The sequence below is a fragment of the Tachyglossus aculeatus genome, chromosome 2, assembly GCF_015852505.1.
Source record: "Tachyglossus aculeatus isolate mTacAcu1 chromosome 2, mTacAcu1.pri, whole genome shotgun sequence".
Taxonomy (NCBI): domain Eukaryota; kingdom Metazoa; phylum Chordata; class Mammalia; order Monotremata; family Tachyglossidae; genus Tachyglossus; species Tachyglossus aculeatus.
The window spans coordinates 70,843,536-70,859,321 of record NC_052067.1 but is presented as its reverse complement, the minus strand read 5'-3'; the positions used below and the strand labels follow the sequence as shown (position 1 = coordinate 70,859,321).

Below are 15,786 nucleotides of genomic sequence, written 5' to 3'. Positions count from 1 at the left end.
GTTTAGTGAACTTAATGTTAAGCAATCAGTTGCCATTTTTGCAACTAAATGAGAATAAAAGAAAATACTCTTGCTTCAATAACATGCCCATTCTTGTTGTTTGCGTGTGGTTGTGCAGTAGGTATGTTTTTAGAAAGAAGTGACTGCCAGGGATCAGATATACAATGGAGGTAAAATAATAATAATAATAATGGCATTTATTAAGCGCTCACTATGTGCAAAGCACTGTTCTAAGCACTGGGGAAGGCTACAAGGTGATCAGGTTGTCCCACAGGGGGCTCGCAGTCTTAATCCCCATTTTACAGGTGAGGTAACTGAGGCACAGAGAAGTTAAGTGACTTGCCTGAAGTCACACAGCTAAGTGGCGGAGCTGGGATTTGAACCCATGACCTCTGACTCTAAAGCCCGTGCTCTTTCCACTGAGCCACACTGCTTCTACGAAGATGGGGAGGAGAAGCTAATAAGGAAAAGTCAAATGGTGACATAAAAAGCTAGATAAAAACTTACAAAAGGCATAGATGCCTATCTCACAGTATTTTCACTTCATATAAATCACATTGATTTCCTAGCAACAAACACCAAAATGATTTCTACAAAAAGTGCAAATGGCCATTACAAAAGTCAAAGGCCATAAATCGCCTTAAAGAAAAATATAAAATCAAAGGGCAAAGGAATGCTGAGAGCCCTCATAATAAAATTACTCCAGCAGTTTTTTTGCTTTACGTTTTTTATGATTATAGCCATTCATGTTTTTGTGAATAGGTATTTACATTTTAAAAAACTTGTCTTCAGTTTGGTCATAATCATTTGGTTTATTCACTTTACAGTTGATTTTTACGGCTGTACACTAATTCATTGCTGCCCTACTAGAGGCATGATGTCTTAAGGGCTTTAGAATGCCTTTGAATGGTGTTTGGCACATTAGTAAGCACTTAACAAATACCATCATTATTATTATAATTATATTTAGTTTCATGGAGGTTTTGTCCTCAAATTTTCAGTAAAATAAATATTACTGAATTAATTTTTAGCTTTAAAGTTAAGTGATTCATTCATTCACTCATTCATTCAGTCACATTTATTGAGTGCTTACTGTGCAGAGCACTGTACTAAGCGCTTGGGAAGTACAAGTTGGCAACATATAGAGGCGGTCCCTACCCAACAACGGGCTTTAAGTCTAAAAGGGGAAGAGTGATATAAGGTTAAATGGTGAAATTTTATATGTTTTCACCATCTAGTAAAAAGTGGAGGGTTGCTTTTAGATTGAAATGGTCAGAGGAAATTGGGCAGCACAGTTGTTCACTGAGGAGCAGCACAGTTCTCCAGGTTGTAGCAAACAAGCGACTTATTTAGTATTTCAGGAAAAGCAACACTTGTTTTTTTTTCCATAATTCAATGCAAGTTGATTTTTAGGGACATTTTGGATGGTTTGGAGGGCTTTTCGAATTTGATTTTGAGGCGGTAGGAGGGGAACATTCAAGGGCTGTTATTTGTGGGTGATTACTTTGCATGCCCATTTCACTGTCTTCATGTCGCATGTCCATTTCATTGTGTTCACTTGTGTAGGTTCTACAACTCCATACAATTCAGATGATGAACAAAAAATGAATAATTTTATAGAAATGGGTACAGTATTTTATTTACCAGTTTCTCATTTCTTTTGTCAATAATTTATCCATTTAGTTTCCTTTTAATATATTTTGACATTTTATATTAAAATGTTATTTTCAGTGAAGACCAAAAGCAGAAACTTTTCCAAGAGGGTAACCAATGATATAGGTAGGAAATGGAAAATCATTTTGTTCCTAATCCAGTCTTGCTATCTGCAATGCTAACTTAACACTGCAATATGATCAAGTTGCATTGCACTCCTTTTTTTTTTTTAATTCCTTGTGCTAAACAGTAATTCTTTGGGCTGCGTCTGTTCTAAACTCATTGGGGCAATAATGATAAAAAAAAATCAATAAATTGGGAATTAATTATTTCCGTAGCGTGTGGTGTGAACTTTCCTATTAATCCTCATTAACATTGTATTTTAAAATCTAGCAGGGTTCAATCTACGCAATTCACCCGCGGTTCCTCCTTATTTTGGTAATTTTTAGACTCATTTCATATTCTTCTAGTGCCCCCCACTCGTTTTCTTAAGGGCATATTTACTTTGCTTTCTAGAGCAGTGATTTTCAACCAGAGTTCTGTGGAACACCTTGCATTTGGTATGCCCGAGGTGCCATAAAAACTTTTTGGTCAGGGGTTACCTTACTTATTCAGTAGTCACTATTATCTTTCGTTGTTTTAAAACAAAATTGTGTCGTGAAGGATTTCAAAGGGGGAATGCTGTATAAGTACTTAATTCTTTCAGATTCAGAGAATCTATTTAAGTACAAGTATTAAATACATGGTTCCATGGAGTGACAGAAATATTGAAGAATTTCTGAAAAGGTTGAAAACCATTGTTTTATAAAGAATCCATCTTGGCTTTCAAAATTTGGTAATTTGGGGTCATTATTTAATGCAGTTGATTTTATCTTATTGTTCAAAATTGTCAAATTGGTTTACTTTTTTTCCCTGTACACCCAAAGTATTTCCATGAAAATTTTTTTGAATTAACTTTTAGTAATTAATAGAATTTTCAGAATGTTGGTGAATATGACCCATGTTGAATGCGAGTTACGGATTGAACCCTGTTATGTTAAAAATAAAAACATGGTGAAAGTATTTTTTCTGGGAAGGGTCTATTTATCCAAGTTGTGGATTTTCCAAGTCAGTAATGTGAAGAGTATGTATCAATTCCTTTTCTACAGCTGTCATATTAAATGTGTATGTAGTTATAAGAGTACTTTAAAAGCCATAAACTTGAGAATGTCAAGTGCACAATGTCTTGCTATTTTATGTTAACTGTTGGAAATAAGCACATTGCTAACTTAATCAAAATAATACATTTCCTTCTTTCTGACTCACTGGAAGTTCATATGCTGTCCCAAGCGCTTAGTACAGTGCTCTGCACATAGTAAGCGCTCAATAAATACGATTGATGATGATGATGTCCTTTAAAGTTTCTGCCTTGGAACACTGCGCTTGAATTTTGCCATGCCCCATTCATGACAAAGTTCTTAAATTGAGTTCCAGAATAGGAAAGAAAATGTGTGTATTTCCCTGAAGTATTCTCTGCCAAAAGAAGATTCTTTTCTAGTACAGTAGATGTCTGTGGTTGATGTCCTCGGCTATGTGAGGGTCTAGTTCCCGTGTGTTTTGATAGAAGCAGAATTGGTCTTGCCTTGATGCAGTTTCTGTGTTCTAAATCATTCCCTTCCCCATCCAATCAGTAGTACTTTATATCTCCTGTAACAGTTGAGTCTCTCCCATTGAATGCTTCAGCCTGTTCTGCCCATTCAGGAGGGTTTGTGGGGAGGTCTCCATACCAGAAGTCTTGAGATATACATAAAATTAACTGGAGCATGCTTGAGCTCTGTATACTTGAAAGCCCAATTTTGAACCTGTTTAACTTTGAATCGTTTCTCAAATTTCATATCGAACGTTTCTTGAAGGTGGCATTGATCAAGGGTAGTACTTTTTATAAATTTGATGATGTATATTGATTTCTAAATACATGCTTAACACATTTATTTTAACATTCATTGTTTCTTGGTACTGTATTCTAAATTTCTTCTAGTTGAAAGGCTTCAAATTTGACATTCCTCATGCAGCTTTCCATTTTATTTCTCATAAGTTCTATCTTGCCTATGCGCTTTCCCTGTGATTCTTTCTCACTCACAGATTCAGGAAAGCTAATGCAATAGAAATTCATGCAGGATTCTTCAAAATGTGAAGGTAGGTAGGAATTTTATTGAAAACTATTAAATAGAGAAAAAATGCTACTTTTTAAGTCTTAAATGAAGTGTTGCTTTAACAGTTTGTTTTGTGTTCCATGAAGGTATTTGTGGTTAAGAAGTGCCTTTTGGATGTGTAGAGTCATAGCTCCAGGGAGATGGATTTACAAATCTACCTCAAGTTGCTGCAACTGTCTTACTATCTTTGCTACCACATCTACTTAATCCAGAAGATGACATTTAAGTAAAAAGGTAGGCTGAAATCCCCAGTTGTTATTAGAACTTCAATTTTGGTAAATGTCTTGGGCAAGTTCGTTTGTTTTTTTTGGTGGGGGTTATTTAAGGCTATGAAACTGTAATGAGTATTCTTTTTCTTTCAGGAGATAATCTACAAATCTGAAGATTTATTGGCACATTATGATTGCATTTTTTTAATTAATTGTGTTATTCTCTCATTCTATAATAAAATCTGCTTAGTAAAACCTGTGCTTTGTGTGCTTTTTCCCCAGCATTGGTGTGTGCTTTTATGTCTCCAAAGAAACACCCATTTCTTTTTCCAATATGATGCAATGATACTCCATGTACTAACTTGACATTTATGCTTCCTTATAATCCCAAATGAGAAAAAATAAACTGAAAGGAACATTAACAAAGCAATCAGCAAGCACATTTTTGTGATACATTTGTAGCCAGACTTCGATTATGTGGACAAGCACTGTCCAAAGAGCTTGGTGCTTGGTGGAATATTTTAGACATAACACACAAATATTGTGTGTGCAGTATAGGGTTGAAAGTATGGGACATGTAGGCGAAAACAAGTAGAAGATTATTAATAGGAAGATGGAATGGGCTAATAAAATCAAACTCTGGACACATCTTGAAAGGCACTGACCTATCCTAAGAGTGTCCCTGACAGAGTTTTAAGGTGCCGTAGGACATTTCCATTGATCAGTATGTTCTGTATAAGACCTCATTATCTTTGCTTTGTCATTTTATTTAATTCCATTCAAAGAACATGATGTCTGTTATATTGTTGTGTTGAACTTTCCCAAGTGCTTAGTACAGTGCCCTGCATATAGCACTCAATAAATATGAATGATTGTGGTATATACGGATACCAGCAACAAGCAGATCCATGTTGTTAAAGGCTATGGAGGAGTTGGGACAACTGAAACCTCACCTACAGAAAGCTAACCAATACCTCTGGACTGAAAGTATAAAAAATGGTCATAATAAAATAAAAATATTTTTTAAAAGTCTAAGTATGAGTAATTCCAACAAAGTAATTTGAAAATTAAAGTTGACTGTAAAATGTCATCCAAGAAACTTGTGATGACACAACGTAAACTCTTCCTAAATTAACAAATCTAATATTGTTACAAAATGGGTAATATTAATATAGTTTTAGTTTTTGAATGACTACTGATCCTACCTACAAATTAATCGGTTCCTTACTTGGAGGCTCACAACAATTGGGCAGGGATTGTGTCCCCCAACTTTATTGTATTGTCCTCTCCCAAGTGCTCAGTAGAATTGTCTACACAGAGTAAGTGCTCAATAAATAATACCACTACCATTGCTACTACTGAATGCTACCATCAAGTGATAGTGATGCGTTTAGTACAGGCCCATGAACCTTTTAGAGGTTGAGTAGATCATTCTTCAGGATGAAGATAAAATTGTCTTCAGTAGCTCTCGTGATAAAATAATGGTTTTTATACAGGCTATTAAAATTTCACATGAAAGAATTAAAGTATGATGTTTTTCATTAGTTTAGAGCTAGGTCACCATTTTCCTCTCTACCTCCAGAAGGCACTAACTATACTTTCTTTTATTAACATTTACTTAATTCAGGGGTATTATCTTGTTGAAACAAAAATGTTTGTTCTAAAAAAAATAGAACTCTAATAAAAAGTGATCTTAATTTTACTTTCAATGCTCTTCCCTCTCCAAAAGCATCATCTAGCATAAAAATAAGCGTATCTATATATTATGCTGTTCCAATTTTATAAAAGTTAAATTTGTCATAATGTACATTTAGCTTTTCACCTGATGGATGTTTACCAACCAATTTTACTTTTTTTCAAAAGAGATATACTGTAATATTATCCACAGTTTTCAGTGCCAATATGCCCAAAGGTAAGTCTGGAAGGGAAAAAAAGATGTGCAGATAGGAAACATTATCGAGGTCAATGTTTATGGCTGAAGTTGGTATATTTTAGGAGAGCTGGTTAGAAAGTTTATTTTTTAATTTTGCGTTTTCCAATTCAAAAATGTGAGTATCTGTGCAGGATTTTTAGTTACTTTGGAAAGGCTTTGTAATGAAAGTAGTGACAATTTCAGATTGGGAGCCCTGTCTAGGAAAGGGACACTGTCTGACCTGATCATCCTGTATCTTCCCCAGCTCTTAGAACAGTGCTTGACACGTAGTAAGTGCTTAGGAAATGCCATAGCTGTCTTTCAAGAAAAATTCAAGAAATGGATCATCTCAATTCAAAAATATTGAATATAATAAAGCACTACAGATCCATTTAAACATGGCAAAAGTGAATGCTCAGTATATTTAATAGTATACTTAACTTTCTCCCAGAGATCTAGAAGAATTAATCATCCTCTCAAAATGCCCAGTTTATTGCAAGTAACGTAGGATTTAAGGAAATTCATCTGTGGTAATTTTCCTGATGCATATACAAGAAGTTCTGACAGAATGGATGTTTTGCTACACTATTGGGTTAAAATGCAATGACAAGAATCAGAATCATTCTTTGGAAAATGTATGCCATACTGGATGTAGCACAGTGTGGTTTTTGAAGAAGTTTTTGTGTACTTGCATCTGGTGTCAGATATAAGCACCGTAGCATGGATTTTCTTTAATGTGGAAATCTGCAGAAATTGAGTAATTCTTTAATGTAAGCTTTGTAATTGAAAGAAAAAAACGTAGTTATAATTAAAAATTACAGTAAAATATTGAAAATAATTTTGTTTTCAACCATTATCAATCATAATGACCCAGTATCTATTTAAGCAGTTGTTAAAATGTTTGATTAGACATGCCATGCCCCTGTTATTAATGCCCTCTGTGTATATAGTTATAGACATGAACTGAAACTTACTAGAAAAACTGGAAATCTTTGTTTTATAGCTCAATGAGCACATTCTAACCATTTTATTTTTACTAAAAAGGAAAATGTAAAGGTTCATTTTTTAAAGGCGGGATTAACTTTTCAAGGGTTTGAAAATATTTTCAGAGACAAACTGATTCCTTTAGAAGAAAGGATGTCAGACTATTGCTTCAAACTAGCATTGTATCTTCGTGTAGTAAAGGAACTTTTTAAGGTTTTAAGCTTAATGTAAACTTTTCTGTTACCCTGGCAAAGTGTGATTTAATTTTTTTTAGCTTTTATTATATTGATTAATTTCCCATTCTGAAGTAGATCTTATGGTGTAATTATTCTCTCCTGGTATTTATAACAATCAGTCTCTTTCAAGTTACTTTCATAAGTTCCTACTTTATTCCTCAACTTTCCTGGAATCATTAAAGCAGCTGTGCAAAGTTGTTTTTTTTTTGTTTTTGTTTTTTCAAAAAAAATCATGCCATTTATTCATTCATTCAGTTGTATTGTACAAAATTGTGTGGGCAGAACTGTCAGGAGAGACGAGATTTCAGAGTCCAAAAATCGCCAGTTGGGTCCGGAGATGTATTGCTGTGGCTCCATGCAGCATTTTCTTTCATTTATCAAAAATGATCAAAAATAGGAAGAGTATGAGTTCTGCAACTCATTGGTATGCTGATGGTAGTTCATATCTTTTCCCTTCAAAAACCACATTTGCTGGTGCATTTTAAAGTTATATAGATAATTCTGGATTGTTCTAAGTTATACTAGAGTAGTTTTGATAAGTTAATATAGGTGGAATATGACTATTTTAGTGAAAAGAGTGTGGGATTGGCCATCAGGAAATCTGAGTTCTAATCCCACCTTGTTAGGTGGCCTTGTCCAAGTTACTTATTCTTTCTAAACCTGTTTCCAATTATGTGAAAGGGTGATAACTCTAGCCGTATCTTGCAGATTTTGAGTTTCTTGGATAGGGATTGTGCCTAATATCTCATTTACCTACCCCATTGCTTCGTACATCGATGATAGGATTAGACATAGAATCTATTCTTTACCTACGTATTAGATTTTTCTGTTTAACCGTAAGATTGAACAAAAAGGGAGCAGGTTGAAGAAGGGTAATAATGATCCAAGCCGTCACCAAAACCTGCCGGTCTCAGCTCCGCAACATTGCCAAGATCCGCCCTTTCCTTTCCATCCATACCGCTACCCTTCTCATTCAAGCTCTCATCCTATCCCATCTGGACTACTGCATCAGCCTTCTCTCTGATCTCCCATCCTCGTGTCTCTCTCCACTTCAATCCATACTTCATGCTGCTGCCCGGATTATCTTTGTCCAGAAACGCTCTGGGCATATTACTCCCCTCCTCAAAAATCTCCAGTGGCTACCAATCAATCTGCGCATCAGGCAGAAACTCCTCACCCTGGGCTTCAAGGCTGTCCATCACCTCGCCCCCTCCTACCTCACCTCCCTTCTCTCCTTCTCCAGCCCAGCCCGCACCCTCCGCTCCTCTGCCGCTAATCTCCTCACCGTACCTCGTTCTCGCCTGTCCCGCCATCGACCCCCCGGCCCACATCATCCCCCTGGCCTGGAATGCCCTCCCTCTGCCCATCCACCAAGCTAGCTCTCTTCCTCCCTTCAAGGCCCTACTGAGAGCTCACCTCCTCCAGGAGGCCTCCCCAGACTGAGCCCCTTCCTTCCTGTCCCCCTCGTCCCCCTCTCCATCCCCCCATCTTACCTCCTTCCCTTCCCCATAGCACCTGTATATATGCATATATGTTTGTACATATTTATTACTCTATTTATTTATTTATTTATTTATTTTACTTGTACATATCTATTGTATTTTATTTTGTTAGTATGTTTGGTTTTGTTCTCTTTCTCCCCCTTTTAGACTGTGAGCCCACTGTTGGGTAGGGACTGTCTCTATATGTTGCCAATTTGTACTTCCCAAGCACTTAGTACAGTGCTCTGCACATAGTAAGCACTCAATAAATACGATTGATGATGATGATGATAAATGATAATTGTATTTTTAGTGCAAACTATGTCCCAAGCACCCTACTAAAGCACTGGGGTAGATACAAGACAGTCAGATCTCACTTGGGGCTCACAGTCTGAATAGGAGGGAGAACAGGTGTTGAATCCCTGTTTTGTGGCTTAGGGAACCAGAGGCACAGAGAAGTTGTGACTTGTCCAGTGTCATACAGCATACAAGCTGTGGAGCCAGGACTAGAACCCAGGTCCTCTGATTCCCAGACCACTAGGCCTCAATCTTGTGTAACTCCTCCTAAGGGAAAAGGAGGAGTTGACTGAAAAGAACAGTTGACTGTCTTATTTTCTCTTAAATATAATGTCTATAATCCTGCTGTTCTATCATTGGATTTATTTGTTATTTCTTTAGATGTGGAAGTTATAGCGCGTGACCGGATTTTACTTTCCATACATGAAGTGCTTATCGACTAGCAGGGTCCGTGTTTTGACTATATCCTAAGAGTTTCAAACTTAACTATGATAGCAGCCCTCTCGGGATAACAAGCTTTAGTGCTTTTTGCAAAATATGGATGAGAAAGCACTGTGTGTTGCATGTGACTAATTTGGGATTTGGTATATTTATTTCCACTTGCCTTAAATTAGAACCTGTTATTTTTGTGGCAAGAGTAGCTGCTATTTGTTAGAGTATCCCCAAATTTATCCACTATTAAGCACAACTAGTTATCCTTAGACCTTAAAGTTAACCATGTTATTAAGTTGTGTGCATTCCTGAGCAGAATCATCCATTGTATTAACATTCACCAGATTTTCTTATAATACTGCTTATTGGACTTTGCACTCTTTGGTGGGAATTGTGGTGCTCTTAAAACTTACCTTTTCCTTTAGTGGGTAATAAGGAATATATCTCACACGTGCATGTCTACTAACGTAAGAAATATCCCGAGTAGGATAGAAAGATTTCTTACTAGAGTCCAAATATGTAAATATAAGTAAATGCATGTAATCAAAAATGATACCAATACATATGCACATCTGAGTTTTAAAGATTTATTTTACCTTTCAGCCAAGATGTCAAGGAAGTTAAGCTTGCCTACTGAACTAAAGCCTGATTTAGGTAAGTAAGAATCAAGGATATTTCATTAAGCACCAAGATAACAATTTCAAGTGATACAAAATCATTGATATAATTCAAGAAATGAGATTAATGTTTACTAGCAAGTAATTTTAAGCTCTGAAGCAGCAAGATTTTAAGAATACAAGTGAAATACAAAGCAATTGCTTTTTTGGTATTCCTCCAAACTGTGAATTCATTCATTCATTCAATCTCTATTTGTTGCCAATTTGTAGTTCTCAAGTGCTTAGTACAGTGCTCTGCACACAGTAAGCGCTCAATAAATACAATTGATGATGATGATGAGTGCTTACTGCGTGCAGAGCACTGTACTAAGCGCTTGGGAAGTACAAGTTGGCAACATATAGAGACGGTCCCTACCCAAAAATGGGTTCACAGTCTAGAAAGGGGAAACAGTCAACAAAACATGTAGACAGGTGAATCAACTTTAACCTGGAGTCAGGGGTTTCCTGAAATCACAGGCTTTACTTCAAATATAATTCAAAGCAAATGTACGTTTTAGACCAAAATATGGTATTCAAATTTTTAGCCATCCTTCTTTCAAACCAATTTTTAAATTATTGAATTATGACCACCTAATCCGCCATCGTTCAGAAAAATATTCCAAAAATTTCTGTTGACCATTTGACCAAATGGTCAGTGCCCTAGGTTGAAGCCAAACTCAGTCACCCTCTTCAGGTTTTCTCATTTATGGAGAACAAATGTGTATTCAGACACACATTTGACAATAATCTTCTGGCACAGAAGCTTCTTCCTTTCTTAGTGTCCCTTCTTTGTCGTTTATTGAGCACTTAGTACAGTGCTTTGCACACAGTAAGTGTTTGGGAGAGAACAATACAGTGGAGTTAGTGGACATATTCCCTGTCCGTAAGGAGTTTACAGCCTAGGGTTGAAGTGTTTTAGGGCTCGTTCCTAGTGTATTCTTCCCAGTCACTTCATATTTCTTTATCAATCTCTTCTCCATCTGTAGTTTTAGGTTGGTTCCTTTTAAATGCAGGAACAGTAATGCTGCATCCTATAGACTGGAATGTGTCTGCCAACTCTGTTGTATTGTACTCTGCCAAGCATTTGGTGTAGTGTTTGGCACACAGTAAATACTCAGTGAATACCATTGATTGATTGATGTACTCCCCATCTTTAACCAAGGGTTGACTCCTTCCTATTGATAAAAAGTAATTATTCCTGAGTCGAGATAATTGAATAAGATTTAAATAAATGATTAGTTTTTTAGTAAAGACAAGTGGTTTTAAATTCACTCTTAACTTGATTTCCTTTTAAACGATGTATTGCATTTGTAGAGATTATTGTACTAAATACTTGAGGACTATTTGAGAAATATTACTCAAACATGACCCTGTATTCAAGAAGCTCATAGATGATTCATTCATTCAATCGTATTTATTGAGTGCTTACTTTGTGCAGAGCACTGTACTAAGCGCTTGGGAAGTACAAATTGGCAACGTATAGAGATGGTCCCTACCCAATAACGGGCTCACAGTCTAGAAGGGGGAGACAGACAACAAAACAAAACATGTAGACAGGTGTCAGAATTGTCAGAACAAATAGAATTAAAGCTATACGCACATCATTAACAAAATAAATAGAATAGTAAATATGTACAAGTAAAATGAATAGAGTAATAAATCTGTGCAAATATATATACAAATGCTGTGTGGAGGGTATAGGGTGGGGGGAATGAGGAGGAAGAGAGGATTAATTTGGTAGTTAGTTGACCCATTTTGTAATAAGAATGATTTTCAGCCCCAAATAAATTCAGGCATGCTAGAAAATGAGACTTTAGAACTGTCGTAATAACCAAAGCCAAGATTTATGGAAATCAAAAGCAAAGAAGGTCAAAGTTAGCTTAACATGACCACGTATATTAAAACAAAATTATCTTTAGAATCAAATTTAATGAGTATCTTATTTATTTTTATAGCTTCATCTGTTCATAGATGGTTAGTGATTCTTGATAAATGTTTATTATCCTGAAAGTATTTTTAGTGATCAAATTATTGGAATTACATTGTGTTTTCTGTAGTAAAGATTAGTATGGACATTAGCTCAACATGGCCAAACGAAAGTATCTGTAATTATAATGCCATCTTTATTTTTCTACAGTATATGAAAGGAATAATATGAAATGGCTAGTAGCCTTGTTTGAATATCAGTTGTAAATTGTATGTAGGTAGTTATTGATAAATAACTAATATAAATTAATCCAAAGTTCTAGGCATAGCTTAAATCACTTACCAAGGAGCAAAACATTAGCTAGTAAAATATTACAATAATGAAAAAATCATTGATTGTTAAGCATTTATTACCCTTTTGGTTATGTAAATGAGAAGTTTTTTAATGGTATATGTTAAGCACTTACTATGTGCCAGGCAATGTACTAGGCACCGTAGTAGATACAAGCTAATCAGGTTGGACATAGTCTGTGTCCCACATAGGGATCACAGTCTTCCTCAGTTTACATATGAGGTAACTGAGGCACAGAGAAGTTAAGTGACTTGCTCAAGGTTACAAAGCAGACAAACAGTGGAGCTGGTATTAGAACCCAGGTCCTTTTGACTCCCCGGTTTGTGCTGTCTCCAGTAGGCCCGACTGCTGCCCAAGTTTAACGTTAAAGTAGTTTTTATGAGCGTTGTGCATTAGAAGGTGCATCTATGAAATCTGAGTTTCTACAATACCTCGCCAGTGATTCAAATTATGCTCATATTCCTGATTTTCAATAATGATTTGGTTAAAAAGTATTGCATAATACTTCGGACTGATGATTTTAACTTAATCCCAGTCAACCATAAATGCCTATTTGTTGGTTTTTCTCTTCCCTTCTTAGCCTCCTCTTCACACGTCCCTTAATTTCCACTGTTCCTCTATTTTTGCTTAATTTAAGGATTCCATAGGTGTACAGTCACCTCATTTTGTGAAGAAATAACTCATTTATTGTATTCCTTCTCATATGGTTTGCAGTACTTTCCCCATTCTGTAGATTCTGTATTGCATTAATTATCTTTTAGCTGGTCATGGGTTTAAATCCCGGCTCCGCCACTTGTCAGTTGTGTGACCTTGGGCAAGCCACTTAACTTCTCTGTGCCTCAGTTCCCTCATCTGTAAAATGGGGATTAAGACTGTGAACCCCACGTGGGACAACCTGATCACCTTGTATCCCCCCAGCGCTTAGAACAGTGCTTTGTACATAGTAAGCGCCTAACAAATACCATCATTATTATTGTTATTATTATTATTAAAGACTGAACTTTGGCTGAACTTGCTTTTTGGTTCTCATTGTTAGTCCTACATGAATCAGAGTGATTAGTGATTATCAGTGGTTAATTTACTTCTGTAACTTCTGATTTAATTTATGCAAATATATCATATTAGGAGTTGGAATTTCAATATCCTTATGTACCAAGCCAAATAATACCATTTCAGCCTATGAATAAAAATTTTGAATGTAAATTTTGAATTTTGTATTAGTAGGGTCAGTTTTAAAAGATCACTTTTAAATGTCATTTATGAATGCTATTTTGTAAATGTGCCACCCTTGTTTGCTTTATCATTAAAGGTGACTAAATTGATCAGTTATTGACCATTAACATTTCTGGGTAAAAATAATGTATCTCAGTTTAGCTAGTAAATTTATATGTAAGCAGAATCATATGATGTGGTAGAAAAATGAACTACATTGTATCTACAAATAAAGGCATTTCCAAAGCCATTAAATATTTAACGTATAGAATCAATATCACTTCATTCTTTAATAATCCTAGAATGTATTGCCGGTATAATAAGCCACTGGCAAGAGAAATAATGTTTAATTTATTAAACAATCTTATATAGCAGAATTCACTATTTGGCAGAAAATGAATAGATAATAATTGTGGTATTTGTTAAGTGATTACTAAGTGCCAGGCACTTAGGGGTAGATACAAGATAGTTGAGTTGGAAACAATCCCTGTCCCACATAGGGGTCATATTCTTAGTTCCCATTTTCCAGATGAGAGAACTGAGACCCAGAGAAGGTAAGTGACTTGTCCAGGGTCACACAGCAGACAAGTGGCAAAGCTGGGATTAGAATTTATGTCCTTATGACTCCTAGACCAGTGCTTTATCCACTAGACCACACTGCTTCTCAATCACAGGCACAGTTATGTCCTGTAGTGGGAAAACTGGTAAAAAAAAAAAAAAAAATAGATGGTTTTTACTTCCCAGAGTTCTAATGGTGCAACTTCACATTTTTCAATGTAACTTAAAAGTTCTTCATAGGCAGGGATCGTGCCTGCCAATTCTATCGTATTGTACTTTCCCAAGCGCTTAGTGCAATGCTCCGTGCACCGTAAGCACTCGTTAAAATACCACTGATTTGATTGGTTCCCCAGAGACCTTCATTATGGGAGATCAGTAGTAAGTTTGCTACTTTGTGGGTGATCCTACCACACAAAAAGGGTCATGGGCAAGAGAGGCTTATAAGCCTGACTCCTATGACAAAATTCTCCAGGAACCCAGAGCCCACATAATAATAATAATAATAATGATGGCATTTATTAAGCGCTTACTATGTGCAAAGCACTGTTCGAAGCTCTGGAGAGGTTACAAGGTGATCAGGTTGTCCCACGGGGGGCTCACAGTCTTAATCCCCATTTTACAGATGAGGGAACTGAGACCTAGAGAAGTTAAGTGACTTGTCCAAAGTCACACAGCTGACAATTGGCAGAGCCGGGATTTGAACCCATGACCTCTGACTCCAAAGCCCAAGCTCTTTCCACTGAGCCATGCTGCTCCACGTGACTCCATGGACTCAGAAGTGAGCAGGAATTAGTGCCACCATCAGCATCTTAAAAAGGTAATTTGTGCAGCTGAATGTAGGTAATGAGCTGTGAGTTGTTTATGGAGAAATACTCTGTCTTCTGGAGTCAGAGGTGAAGCAGAGTCATAACTAGGGAGAAGATCTTTAGGGACTAAACTACATTTTTTTGTGGTAGTATTTATTAGCAAGTGCTTACTAAGTGTCAGGCACTGTACTAAGCACTTGGAAAAATACAAGATAATTAGGATGGGTACAGTCCATGTCCCAGGGTTAGAACCCAGGCCCTTATTACTCCCAGGCCCCTGCTTTATCTACTAGGCCATACTGCTTCCCAAGAACCACATCTCCAACAGAAGCAGTGTAGTCTAGTAGGTAGAGCACAGGCCTGAGACTCAGAAGGACTTGGGTTCTGGGCCTGGTTCATAGTAAGCGCTTAAGAAATATCATAAAAAAATGAACTCCTGCTTATCTAGGAGCTTAGGTGGACCTTTAAAAAGCAGCTCGATTATTACATTGGCTTTTTGTTTCTATGTCCATGGTTTGTCCCTACTTTCCCATTTCCTGCATGAAAACGTTTTCCACGAGTGAGTAAATCCCTTTAACAGCTCTGCACACAGTAAGCGCTCAGTAAATATGATTGATTGATTGACTGATTTACCCCAGCATCACTTATTACAATGCTAGCACATAATAAGTGCTTAACAAATATCACAATTATTATTATAACCCTTTGAGATGGGCCTTTAAGTCTATTAGGACATAGTCTGTGTTTGAAGTTTTTCCTTGGTATATGCATTTTCTATTGCTTCCTGTCTTTTCAGAATTATACCCCTGACTCTAATTTTTTAATTTCAGAATTAGACCCCTGACTCTAATTAGACCCCGTGATTCTAATTTTTTTTAAA

At 36.4% G+C, this 15,786-nt stretch overlaps 1 protein-coding gene across 4 annotated transcripts in view; it reads left to right on the top strand.

The window, feature by feature from the left end:
* STXBP5 (syntaxin binding protein 5) overlaps positions 1-15,786 on the top strand; it is a 179,242-nt gene that overhangs the window by 144,165 nt on the left and 19,291 nt on the right. For 2 of the 4 annotated variants that reach the window (XM_038742273.1, XM_038742272.1), the window contains exons 20-22: positions 1,567-1,626; positions 1,732-1,779; positions 10,000-10,050. In XM_038742273.1, coding sequence (XP_038598201.1) covers positions 1,567-1,626; positions 1,732-1,779; positions 10,000-10,050 — 159 coding nt within the window. The remainder of the gene's footprint in view (positions 1-1,566; positions 1,627-1,731; positions 1,780-9,999; positions 10,051-15,786) is intronic. The other 2 variants (XM_038742277.1, XM_038742274.1) reach the window with 1 other exon arrangement.